This window comes from Helianthus annuus, chromosome 3 (genome assembly GCF_002127325.2).
Source record: "Helianthus annuus cultivar XRQ/B chromosome 3, HanXRQr2.0-SUNRISE, whole genome shotgun sequence".
NCBI lineage: Eukaryota > Viridiplantae > Streptophyta > Magnoliopsida > Asterales > Asteraceae > Helianthus > Helianthus annuus.
Window position 1 is genome coordinate 133,845,423 of NC_035435.2, and position 13,158 is coordinate 133,858,580.

Genomic DNA, 13,158 nt, shown 5'->3' on the forward strand with positions numbered 1-13,158 from the left:
CCGTACCAGCTTGATAGGCTGCTAAAGCCTCAGCCACGCGGGTATTGATTAAGTCAGTCAACTCAGCCTGAGTCATGTTGATGTTGCCACGTCCGTGTCCTCGTCCACTCATGTTTCTATAGTTGGGAATAAACCGATTTAGAAATCGAAACGAGATGGAAGTCAAGTGTCATACTGATATCTATATACTACCAAGTTTACACATAGTAAGGCAGAACCCTTCTCACGCTCGATAAGCCTCACTGGGACTTGCATGCACCCCGCGTTATTATTAAGTGTGCACCCATAATAATAAGGCAATTTGCATGCTTATCTCAGTGCCTCTTAGTTTGCGCTCAAAGTTTCCCCCGTTCAAACAACACAACAGATGATATCACAGGTCTATGGTCCACATGAGTCGAAGGGTAGTGTCATACTATCAAGTCACTATAGGGTTAAATGTTTCAGTTCATATACGTTGTGAGTGTGTGACTGCTAAGCTAGTAATGTATAAAGGGAGAGACGAACCTTGCAATCTGGAGCTGAGTGTCATGATCGATCTTCGAAGTTGTTTGGTTATAGTCTGGTTTTACAAAACGTTTTAAAACCTAGTTCACTATAACCAGTGGCTCTGATACCAACTGTAACACCCCCAAAAATTCCACCTGCGGAAACCCCGCGAGGCGTGTTACGCATCAGAGTTCGAGCCACCAATCACATTGAACCAATAGTAAATACTTAACAAAACATGCCGTTAATTACCAATAGAAGTTGTTAAACATAATATCAATTCCCAAAATGTTGTGTAGCGGAAGCATATAATAAATCGTTTAGCAATTGTTTCATAATAATACTTAAAACCAATGTATCAAATGTAAGTTAATCCAAAAGTCTCGATCCATGACCACTCCAGCACTCCCAGATAGCAAGTCCACGTTCCATACGTTAATGACCTACAAGCATGCAAACAAGTGTGTCAGACTACGCTGGTGAGTTCAAGGTTTTGTTAACGTGTTAGTGTTACCAGGTGTATATTAATGCGATTCAATGTTGTATTACGATGTTGCTCATGCTAGTTACCCTAGGGAGTACGCCCTTACGTAACCGAGGAGTGTGCCTCTTAGCAACCCACTATGTTGTTCACGCTAGTTACCCTAGGGAAAACGCCCTTACGTAACCGAGGAGTGTGCCTCTTAACAACCGTAGTGAAACCCAGATAATTAGTTCACCCCCGTCCTTACGGCCCGGTGTGAGGTTTCCCACCTAATAGCGCTATCAACTAATTACCCCATTGCCCTCCAGGCAATAACCAAAACCGATTAAGTTGTTTACCCAATGTTTCCCTTCCAAATGTTTACCAGTTGTCCCAAACCACCGGGATGCATGCTTGAGAAAATGCATTGAACTCACCTGGGGTTGCTCGGTATGATACGCACAGTTCAATTAAGTTATAAAGCGATTAACCACGTCCTACCAAAGTTATTGTACTGATCAGATTCGTATACAAGTAGGGCACGTTTGTTCCACACATTTTGTAACAGGTTGTACAAGTATTCAACATTGTATTCCACGTATAGGTAATCACGTAACAAGCACGTAAACAAGCGGAGTCCAAGTGTTCAGCCCAATCAGTTGGGCTCGTAATAGTGCAGGCCCAACAGTGTGTACGTATGTATGGTCTCGAGTCGCAACCGGACTCGCAACCATGGTCTCGGTTTGTACTGGTTTCACAGTCTCGAGTCGCAACAGTGTGTTCGTATGTATGGTCTCGAGTCGCAACCGGACTCGCAACTGTGGTCTCGAGTCATCATGTCCTAGCCGAGATCACACGGTCTCGAGTCGCAACCGGACTCGCAACCGTGGTCTCGGTTTGTGCTGCTGTGTGCGAGTGTTGTGGTCTCGAGTCGAGACTAGGAGATCCCGACTCGCAATCGGTGTCGCGACAGTGCATGTAACAACTTTCCATAATTCTTAGCGACAATCATTCCGTAATATCAGTAAACATCTATGGCAGTTTCACAATTCAGATCAATCATAGAATTCAATTCAGAAATTATCCTTATTCATATACGTTCATATCATCATCACCAAGAACATTGAATCAGCAAATAAATCAAGCATACAAGTCGGATCATTTAACTATCATGCAACCGGATTCTAGACCAAACATGCGAACAATATTCAGTCAAATAACATCATGTAACAGCCGATTAACCATACATTCGGTTCACGAAATCATCATAGTAACAACTAGTCATGGTAGTCTATCCTATCTAATCGGTTTTTAGATTATTATCATGCAATTCAAATCATGAGAATATCATCATAATCAACATGCTATCAAGAACCCTAGTTTATCATTCAAGATCATAATATCATCAATCATACAAACACTAACCGATTGAAAAGAGAAAGGAATTGATCCGAGCACAATGATCTTCAAGAGGGAGCAATTCTTGGCTTCCTTTGGTTCCGAGCCGAGAGAGAGAGTGTTTGGTGTGTGTGTTCTTGGTTGCAAGGTTGTGAAACTAAAACCCTAAAGGTGTGTGTACGTGTAAACATATAACCGAGCTAAAGGGAGTGGGCCGAGCCCAAGCTTAGTGAGCCGAAACTAAAACCGGCCGTCCTAAAGTCCGAGTACAAGTGATACGGCCCAAAAGGACTTGTGCGATCGAGTGGGTAGCGTTGTGTGGTTCGGGTTTCATTCAAACATGTATAACACACATTCACATATTTCATTAATCATAAGTTCACAAAATCACATAAACATGCATTTAATCAATTAGAGTAACTCACAAGATAGGTCTAAAGTACGAGTTGTCACAGTATCCCCAACTAAAAAGAAATTTCGTCCCGAAATTTAGTACGCACTCACTGAGAAAGCTAGATAAGTTAAAGCTAGGTAAGTTATATCGTTTGTTGGTTTTCCTGGGGTGTCACAGAAATCTTGTCACTTGTTTGACATTTTATATACCCCATCTTACCCGGTTCGCGCCGGAGAGGTAACTTCAGTATATCCGGATAAGCTGGAGAGTCTGCTACTCTATACCCAGTTTTGCCGGAGAAATTTTCTATTTCCCATAAATAGTATCTTTTCAAAATTTTAAAAGTGCCTCTTTTATTAGAACTTTTATCCAGAATCAAGGAAATTTGTATTCCCATAATATATCTTATTCTAAACCAAATAATATCAATAAGCAAGAAGCAATTAAGTACTATTGCCTGCTAATCGTCATTCTTATGGAATACCAATATTGTACTTATATAAGTAATTTACCTTAAAGTTTATTTTAAGGCAAAATTCTTAAGTTCGAGTCTAAATATCATTCAGAGTGCTAAATATTAAGGTTCTAACTTTCCGTTTAAGCTTAGGTACTATTATAAAACCTAATTGTTTTAAACAAGTGGCTTAGTTTATACTAAGGCATCTTTTCTTATGTTCAAGTCTAAATGCTATCAGATGTGCTACCAGTTAATAGCAATCTCCTAACTCTTTTATTTAAGCTTAAGTATCGTTACCATAACACTTATAGGCTTAAAGCAGTGGCTTAGCTCTGATGCCACCTTTACTGTCACGACCCCCGACCCACCCTAGTCGGAATCGGAAGCCGCGAGCAGTCCAGTGGTACCGGTGATTATTTTGAAAAACATTGCAGCGGAAATTTCATCAGGACCGTGAGTTAGGAAAAATATCAGAGTTTAGAAACACCGGATTTTATTTAAATAGATGGAATAAATTCCAAGTTTTACAAAGTTAGCTTTTAATAAAAACAATATTTCTTAATTTGATTTAATTAATAAAATAAGCCACTTCTTGAAGTCTTTTAGTGCCGGATCCAATCCTTACTCCAATCTACTGTAATTACCTGAAACGCGTTTTAAAAAGGTTTTGTCAGCGGGAAATACTGAGTGAATCATTCAGTTTACTGAAAACGACACATTTGTTATAATTCACAGTATTAAGAGTTTTTACATATGTTTATTATCAACCAACTTTCAAGAATAGGTATTTGTCACAGACCAGCTCTGTGACTGTGGTCATATCACCATTGGCTGTCCCAATGAGTGATGTATATCACTTTAGGCTCGCCCACCTAATGTGAAGGAAACAATAATAATAATATTGTGCACAATACCCCACATACCGGCTGTAATTTGGTGATTACATAAACTTAATCACTGTAATTATAACTCTGAAAAATGATTTGGAGTATTGTAAAACAGTTAATAAAAAGAGAATGACTCACAAATCAGCATGCAGGATTGAGTTAACAACTTCTTGATTCTATTTCTTCCGATAATTAAGCATGCACTTTATTATTCTGGATCTTCTGATGATTTAATAGTTTGTTTGATTGTAAGGGTGTAGTTGGGAGTATTTTTGGTGGTTTAACAGAATGGAATACGTATTGGTGTAAAACCCAAATCAACCTTAACGGTAGTCATGAGATTTGAACCTTAATGAATTTCACAAAAACCGGGTTAATGATCAATACAGCTTTTACGATAACTCACGAGATCAAATTCTCACAACGAACGACAAAGTGCGATACTTAAACATTCATCGAATTAACGACGAACGACAAAGTATCACCCTAATATGGGCGGCACTTAAACATTCTTTGGATATATTGATCTCGGAAAATGAATCGTAATAGCGATCGAGTAATTACCCTGTTCTGCGGTAGCGATTCGAGTGCAGTGTGTGTTTAATTGTAGTATTATAGCTCTAATTCGACGTACAGGCCACCAATTTATGTCGTTTCAACTTCAGAAAGCTACTGCCAATGTCTGCTATTTATAGTGAATTTTGGGACTCCCTTACGGACCGTATGACTTTAACCCTTACGGTCCGTAAAGGAAACCGGTAGGCTTACGGTCCGTAAGGACTTACCCTTACGGTCCGTAAAGGGTGTAGTCTATTTACCTAGCCTAGCTGGTTTCAGGACTAGCTTTGCTGGCTCATTTTAAAATCAATTTAGAATCTGTACAACGAATTTAGTTGATAATTATCAACTAGGGTTTACCCCCCCTGAGTTTTAGGGGCCCTGATCCTGATTCTGATTGCTACGAAAATTTTAGGAGTTGTGCAGGATTACTTGGGTGTCTCAACTATGGTTCCCTATTGGGTAAATAAAATAATAGGCATGACTTTTGATGAAAGTTTGTTTACAAAATAGAAATAATAAATAATAAATAATAGTTTTGGGTAACTTACAAAAAGAGAATAAAATGGTGGGAAAAAAGAATGGACCCACTGTGTAACTTTATGGTTCAACTAGAAAACCTCCTGGTATAAATGTTGGGTATAACTTTTTAAGCTATTTAAAAATATAATGCACTTGTCCCGAAGTCCCGAGATAGAATCCAAACGAACTTAGTCGGGCAGAGCCTTGACATGCGTTACGGGACTCAGATCAATCGGAAAGGGTAGCGGTGATCGGGAGTTACAATACTTAAAACGAGGCAGAACCTTATTATTATTTTTGTAGGAAAAATAAAAAGAATAACAATAAGAGAGAGTTCGAAAGAGAGAGAGTAGGAGAAAGAGGCTGAACAATTAAAAAGTTGAAGCTGCTTTCTTATTTATACTTGAAATATGCGTGAAGAATAAGCTACTAATAGGTATATTTTATTTCTAATTTCCTTCTTGAGACACGTCCTACTTCCTTTTATTTCAATATTTAAATTATTATTTTATTTCTTTTTTTTTTTGTTATCTTGATGACACGTTTTATAGAGACACTTTATATGATTACACCTGTATACCTAAAGACTTTAACCTTTTCAATTCTTAGCTGGTAGATCCATCCACCAATGAAATTTATTTCAAATTTTATTGTTACTAGTGGGAGAGCCCGCGCTTCGCGGCGGGAGAAGATCGATAATTTTTAACAAAATTAGATAGAAAAAAGCAATACTCAACAAAAATTTTGTATAAGAAAAAAGAAAACCAAAAGTGAGCTTCAAGTTAGGCTCAAAATTGATTTAAGTCGACTCGATTCAAGTATTTAACAAGTCCATATTAACATTAACTTGCTCATATGCAACTCGACTCAGTACACTCAACCTAAAATTTTATATTTAAAGAAAACTTTTAAAAGTTACACATAAAAAGTGAACTGTTAAACAAATACATGAGATCTGAGCGTGTCAAGAGGTAAGCATTTTATAAACAAATAAAAATGTTCATAATTTTTTGGTCAGACGTGTTTGTTTTTGTGACTGCCACAAAATTATAAACAAAAGCCGATTAGCCATCTCTTTTTATTTCGACATTTTTTTTATTTGTGTTCTCTCCTTTTTCTACAACCATGAAGTCTTGAGGAACGCACGCTGCAACAACTTTCAAAGGTGAATTCTTTGTTTCTTGCATTCTTCATCATCATGTTGGTAGTTGTTTGTTTCATGAATACCCATTTGTTAAACTTTGCGTCTTCACGTGGGATAAGTTACTTAGTAGTTACCTATGACCATATCTTTACTCCCTTATTTAGCTACAACTAAAATAAAAAGAAAATCATTTAAATATTTTACAGCAAAAACCAGGAAAAAAGTATTGTTAGTATTGTATATACCTGCAGTAGCTCTTTTTCACATGAGTTCAGCTTCTGTGTTGTAGTTGGAACCTACAACTACATCTAAATTAGCAGAAAATAAACATGCATAAATTATGTGATAGCATATGAGCGATCCAATCTGACCCATTCTAGTTTAGCTTGTTTCATATGAGTGACCCTTGTATAATTTGAGAGACCCAAATCAACTCATTTAGCTAAACAAAAATGACCCAAATCAACCAATTTTTTTAAGAATGGGTCATGATTGCCATGTGTATAAGATATCCACGGAACTGTTTTAGTTTTCTGCCTTGATAAATTGCATTACATCTTGTATTGAAAGCTAACCCCCTTGACTATAAAGTCTAACTAATGCTAGTTTGGGGAAGGGATGGTACATTTCAAATCGATCATGATTTTTAACCTTTTCAAGTTTCAAGAATCAACTATGTTCATATTCAGAAAGCCAACTTTGATCTTAAAGTGACCCACAAACATAAAAATTAAAAAGGACAGCACTAAAGAAAGTGTACCTTTTTAAAACATTCTCATAGCTTGCCCGACTAATTAGAGAAAAAGCTAACACATATGTTTGCACCTCTGTAGCTTAATGGTCTAAATCTGCTGTGATCTTCCTCACCTTCAAATCACAAAAAAGAAAAGTCAAAAGAAAAGCAATACCCTCAAGGAGCAAACTGATTTATCAAATAACCAACGAACTTGCTACACTTTACACAGTTCGGTTGGTTCAACAGTTTATGAATACCTTTGCCCAAAATCACCCCACTGGAGTTCTTCTTTTCATGTACCGGAATTCATATAAAAATGGTTGCCCACAAAGAAACTGTAAAATAAACTCATGAAAGATAACAAAGATTAGATTTCATGCGTTCTTCTTTAACTTGGAAAAATCGTGGGTTTCCCCCGCGCTTCGCAATGGGAATTTGTTAGGTATCGGTTCGGTTCGTTACGATACCAGCACTCACTATAGCAACGAAATACGAAAAATAAAGGCGTTATATGCTAAAAAAATTTCGACGCGTGTTTTAAATCAATCGAACTTAAAAAATTCATTCAAATCACTGGGCTTACAAAAACTAGTGGGAATGCCCGCGCGTTGCCACGGGTGTCCAGACTGACATCAGATTCATTTACGATGTCTATTATGAACCACTACCCAGTCCGGGTTTCTAAACTTTTATATTCCATTTAACGAGAAATAGTCATCGAAGTTTGAATTTCGTGCATCTTGTTCAAGTGTCATCCTACGTTCGTGTAATGCTTGCTTCCTTCTTTCCAAGCTAGCTTGAAGTATTGTGTTTCCTCTTGCCTAAAATAAAAAAAAATATATTAATATTGTTTAAAAATATATATTCACTGCATGCACAAAGAAAATCAAAAGTGCAATGCACCAAACTCTAAAGTGCATGATCTTACTCTTCTTCAGCAGAAGAATCAAAAGATTCAACTGAAGGAGTCTTTCTAGCCTGTAGGAAAACAAAAACAATGATTAGAAAAAAGACACAATGTTATAAAAGCGGCTGCTAAACGGGCTGTGTTCATAGGGTGGGGATCGATCCTGAACACGACAGGTGTATTTGCATGTTGACACGACCATGACCTATTTCACCCCAAAAAAAGTTATTTAACTATTTTTTACATATTGGCACTCTAAAATATTAAGTTTACATATAATTTTTAAGCATTTAGGTTTAAATTATGCCAAACCATTTTTAAACTTTAATACTTTTATATAAATATACTCAGATAGTTTAAGTATTATATGAAACACATTAAACATATAAAAATGGGTTAAATGAGTCAAATCTGTCGGGTTGACACGAACATGACCCATTTGGCTAAACGTATTCACGGGTCCGACCCGAAACTGGCCCAAACTCATTCAGACTAAACCCAAACCCGTGAATATTTGTTAGAGCATGTGGTTTCGAATACTCACACCCCTAGTTATTATATAAACCACAACAATATTAATTTCTGCAGAATTTCCAATTTGATATAGTAATTAAGATGCTATATATGAAAATTTTCATTTAAAAAAATCATAGATAAAAGTGAAACTTACATTATTCCGTCCCCTTATTGTTGTACGCCTAGACTTAGAATGGGATCCTGTTAGTTTGTTAACAGGAGTCTCTGTGCTTGAATCAACTCCAGATAAAGATTGAGGTAGATCCATCTGATTTTCACTTGCTTTGTTTGGCTGCATCTGTTACTCAATAATTTTAATTTTAGAATCTTCATCAAGAGGTTGAGAATCTGCCAATGACACCGTTTGTGACCACCTAAAGCTTGCCCCGATTTAAACATCCTGAAACAAATCAGGCATTCGTGCCCTTTGATCTTTTTCACCTTCGTTTTCTTATCGTATTTCGCCTTTCGAGTATGTGCAAAGTCACCTTCTAAACTGTTTTCGCCACTGTCGTGTTTTGACCCGACCGTATTGTTCTTTTTGTGACACGGTCTATGCCCGCCAAGCCCTTGAAACGACGTAAAAAGCTTGTTGCAGTTCAAGCATTCGTACTTATTCCGTTTCTTATTCGGCCCCTCGCGTTCTAGTTCAGGAGTATACGAATCATCATCATCGCGAACTCTTTTTTTCAAATACGTGAATTCTCTAAACAAATTCCTTCTTATTTCGAGATTCTGTTCGTAAGTCAGTTCTTGCGCTTTATCGAATACCCATTTCGACTTCTTGTTCGGGTCACCGTATCGAAGCAATTCCTCAACCGAAATGTCCGATTCCACTTTTCTAGCAGTAAGATTCTCGAATTGAACAGTATCGGCATCCAAACCGCCACTTGCTTTCTTACTGATTCTTTCAACCGAAGACGATTTCGTCTCGAGAACAGCAGAGTTATTGTCCGACGATTCGACAACCGAATTCACACCAGCCCAATTCGCGGAATCTTTCGACAACATCATCAAACACATAGCAAGTTCTTCTTGATCAAGCTCACCAGTCTCAGAAACAGAAGATGACCCATAGTGTTTCACAGTAAGTCAATGAAAAATCCAAATCCGATGCAATGAAAAAATCCAAGAGTCCCGATCTGATCTGAGCATATTCATACCGATCTGCCATTATTTCGGTATCACCAACAGCTGCATCTAAGATCTGCATGGTAAAAGTTTGATTATAAGTAACACATGTTAAGCTATTAATAAAGGGATTGATTAAATGTGCCCTTGTATGCTTTAGTGAACACCTCTATTGAATAAAAGTAGGGAGAGATGAAATGACTGATTTAGTAGAGAAGAGATACGCCAATGATGGCCAGCCCAGCTGGTTGGAGGTGGGAGGGTTTACCACGCTTGCGTTGGTTCCCGCCCGGGTGGTTCCGAGTTCGATCCATGGGGTATGCAAAACATGCGAAGCCTTCGGGCGAGGGGTTGAAAAGCCTGTATGCGCTGGGGATTCGAACCGTGGGTGTGTAGGTTGTAGGCAAACGACTTACCCAGGTGATCTAAGCCGTTCAAAAAAAAGTAGAGAAGAGATACATTTAGTAAAATAAATAGGGATGGGGTGCGTGTAGCACAACCCTTTGTTGGTGTTTTAAGCTTCAAAATCACACACAGCAAACTCATGAACATGAAGGTGTTTACTGTTTAAAACACACTCTTCATTCATTGTAAAATTTACATGTAAATAGAACAAAAACAAAACTGACGTGAAGTATCTTGACCCACTACCCGTTACTTTGACTCGAATATAAACTAATTAACCCTTGTTCTAGACACACTACTTGCATAATAAAAAAAAATTGACCCATCACCTATTATGAACAATAAACCTGTGACTAAATAACAACTTTTCTGTTGACCCATTCTAAACTATCCACAGCTGACCCGTGACCCATGAACAATCCGATTAGACCTACACCCTTAATATATTATGCAAATATAAAGCTTAGGAAAAAAAAATATTATACCTTGTTATGAACTTCAGCGACCAGGTCATCATACGTGCCGTTACAGGGAATAAACACACAAGACAATGAATAATTAAGCTTCTTCACGGCAGCTTCAAATACTTGTATCGAAAATCCAGTCACGTAGGTTTCATTCTTGTCTGGATCATAACTAACATTAACAAATTGCCTGAAAGCACCTCTTGCTGGCACACCAATCTTTAGTGGTTTCTCTTCATTTCTCAGTACGCGACCCATAGGCGTTGGTGCCAGTACCAATTACCACTGCGGCAACTGTGTCTTTATCAAGAAAGTGCCCAACAGCCAATGGTCCCACACTATCATTCACCTGTTTACAAATAAACCCATGTACAAGACTGTGTTAATCTTCAACAATAAAAAACAAATATTATTTTTCTGGATGTTAAAATTCTTACAAGTGCAGCGACATTCATATCTAGATCTCTTCTAGACAATGCTTTTTGCAGACATTCAACGGCGTCTTTTTCAACCTAAAATAATAACAACATGATATTAGATACATGACGATATAGTTACAAACTTCAAAATGATACCAAATGCACCCTCTGAAGTATCAACTCAGTTTTTTATACAATAGGGGTCAATTTTGTTTACTTAATTGCAGTCCGATTACATCACATGATTGCACGTTTGCACTTTTATAGCAACTTTAGATGGCCTTTACATTTGGAAATTCATGAACAAAACAAAAAAAAAACTTTGCAACATATAAGGCTGATGTAAATGCCTAATAAACATTAAGCTTTATTGTTTAATATGTAGCAAATGTGATAATCATCAAATTACAGAGAAGGAAATTTGTGAGCAACTCTTGTGATTAGTCCCAAAATCATTCAACAAAAAGTTATGTACTGCATCATAATATATAATATAAAAGCGGGAAACAGAACAACACAATACCATTTTATCTATAAGGATTAAGATAATTCTAATCAAGAAATCGGTGTATTCAGAGGTCAATTAAATTCACATGATAATGAACAAACAAGGAAAACCTGAATGGAATACTTAAAACCCTAGCTTCTGGTCGGGCCTGCTTCTAAATCGATCTTGCTTCCAATCGCTTCCAATTTGTCGCTCTCTCTCTCTCTCTGATCATGAACCATAGACAAGGGTGGGATGGAAACGGAGGGGAGGATTGAAGCGACTAATTAAAGGCAGGACGATTGGTATGAAACTGGTCGTGGGTTACAATTATATTCAATCACACTTAAATCCCACAATTGCCCTTTTAGGCGTCTTAAACTTGAGTGGAATTTCCAATTTTCATGGCTTTAAGCACCTTGTACATGTTGCTTTAAAATTAATACGTATGGAAATTACCATTTTGTACATCACTTCTCCTTTTTATAGTATTATAGATTATAGATATTGGAAAGGACACTAAATAATTGGGAAAGAGACATGACACTTCTCATAATTTCATATGTAGCCTTTTGGAATTTTTATTATTATTATTATATTTAGTTAATATAAACGTAAACTTACTTGTAAGTTTATTTAATTTATATTTTATGATTAATTTAACTGCTTTACTTATTTGGCGTGTATAACTTTCAAAATATAATGTTCTAGAAAATAATAAACATGTCTTTAGAACGAGAATATTTTTGTCTACATTTGGGTCTAAGTTTCATTAAAAATAGAGTAGGTTCAAAATACAATGTATTTTATAATGTAATTTATTATACGGTTCTTAGACCCATCTAGGAATTTCATATTTCTAATAGTCCACTTACTCGTAAACTACCCGTCTAATATTATAAGTTTTTTATATACTTTTATTTTTTTATTAGAAATGTCACCCATATTATGGCCAATTAATTAGTATAATATTTCAACCAACTATATAAAATAGTGTTTAAAACTATTTGGGTTGAATATTTATATTAAAAATAAACTTGTTACTAGTTACTAGTGGTTAATAAATTTAACCAAACTCATAATTCTTATATATAAAAATAGAGATGTTACATCCTCCCCACCTTATTTTAAATCTCGTCCTCGAGATTTGGGTTATGATATTTCTTTTAGACTTATGTCATATTTTAGTCAATAAAAATAATATTAGGGTAGATAACCCAAAATTAAAATATCAATTTTTTACAAGTACGAGTTATACTATGAGTAGGATTCAATGGTTCAACTGAATTAGTTTAAGTAATCGATGTCAAATGAATGAGATGAAATGATATAATTTCCAAAGTGACTAGGTTCAAACTAAAAGATATATGATCAAAAGATTTTTTTTTTTTTTTAAAGAATGTGCAAAACTTTTTTAGAGTCGATAAAAATTCTTTGTCAAAAGAAAACTTACTTTGATTGGTAACTGAGGAAAACTTAGAATTAATAGGTTCAAATGAAATGAAAATGAATTGTTAAATATTTGAGGTATGAAAATCAATGTGCTGAGATAAGTGAATTTTGCAAAGATACACCAGAAGATGATAAAGTTAATGTATTATTGTTTAGATTTCCAAGTTGTTTTGGTATGACTAACCATTATAGTATATTTGTAAAGCAAATATATATTATTTGTGATCTTGTCTGAACTGTATCTTACATATCAAATATAAATACTATGTAATAATATATTTTATTTGTTTCACATTTTTACTATATATAAATGGTTACTACTTTCAAAT

General features: G+C 36.0%; 1 protein-coding gene and 1 long non-coding RNA gene across 3 annotated transcripts; both read right to left on the reverse strand.

The window, feature by feature from the left end:
* Positions 1–6,131: 6,131 nt before the first annotated feature.
* On the reverse strand, positions 6,132–7,619 carry LOC110929754. The gene is made up of 4 exons (XR_002587374.2): positions 7,306–7,619; positions 7,073–7,179; positions 6,558–6,608; positions 6,132–6,482 (listed from the first exon to the last, which is right to left on the reverse strand). It is a non-coding gene; the product is annotated as an uncharacterized LOC110929754 (long non-coding RNA).
* A 26-nt stretch (positions 7,620–7,645) lies between these two features.
* On the reverse strand, positions 7,646–10,983 carry LOC110929755 (zinc finger protein ZAT4-like). Of its 2 annotated transcripts, XM_035988478.1 has the most exons (4): positions 10,909–10,983; positions 10,493–10,820; positions 8,626–9,678; positions 7,646–7,869 (listed from the first exon to the last, which is right to left on the reverse strand). In XM_035988478.1, the coding sequence occupies exon 3, from the start codon at positions 9,492–9,494 to the stop codon at positions 8,676–8,678; it is 819 nt and encodes a 272-aa protein (XP_035844371.1). In that variant the 5' UTR covers positions 9,495–9,678; positions 10,493–10,820; positions 10,909–10,983; the 3' UTR covers positions 7,646–7,869; positions 8,626–8,675. The 2 variants fall into 2 exon arrangements, with proteins under 2 accessions (XP_035844371.1, XP_035844372.1); XM_035988479.1 differs by lacking the exons at positions 10,493–10,820; positions 10,909–10,983 and adding an exon at positions 7,977–8,026 and having other exon boundaries at positions 8,626–10,272.
* Positions 10,984–13,158: the final 2,175 nt, after the last annotated feature.

Coding starts and splice junctions, on each gene's coding strand:
- LOC110929755 (XM_035988478.1), bottom strand. CDS start 9,494: ATGTGTTTGATGATGTTGTCGAAAGATTCCGCGAATTGGGCTGGTGTG.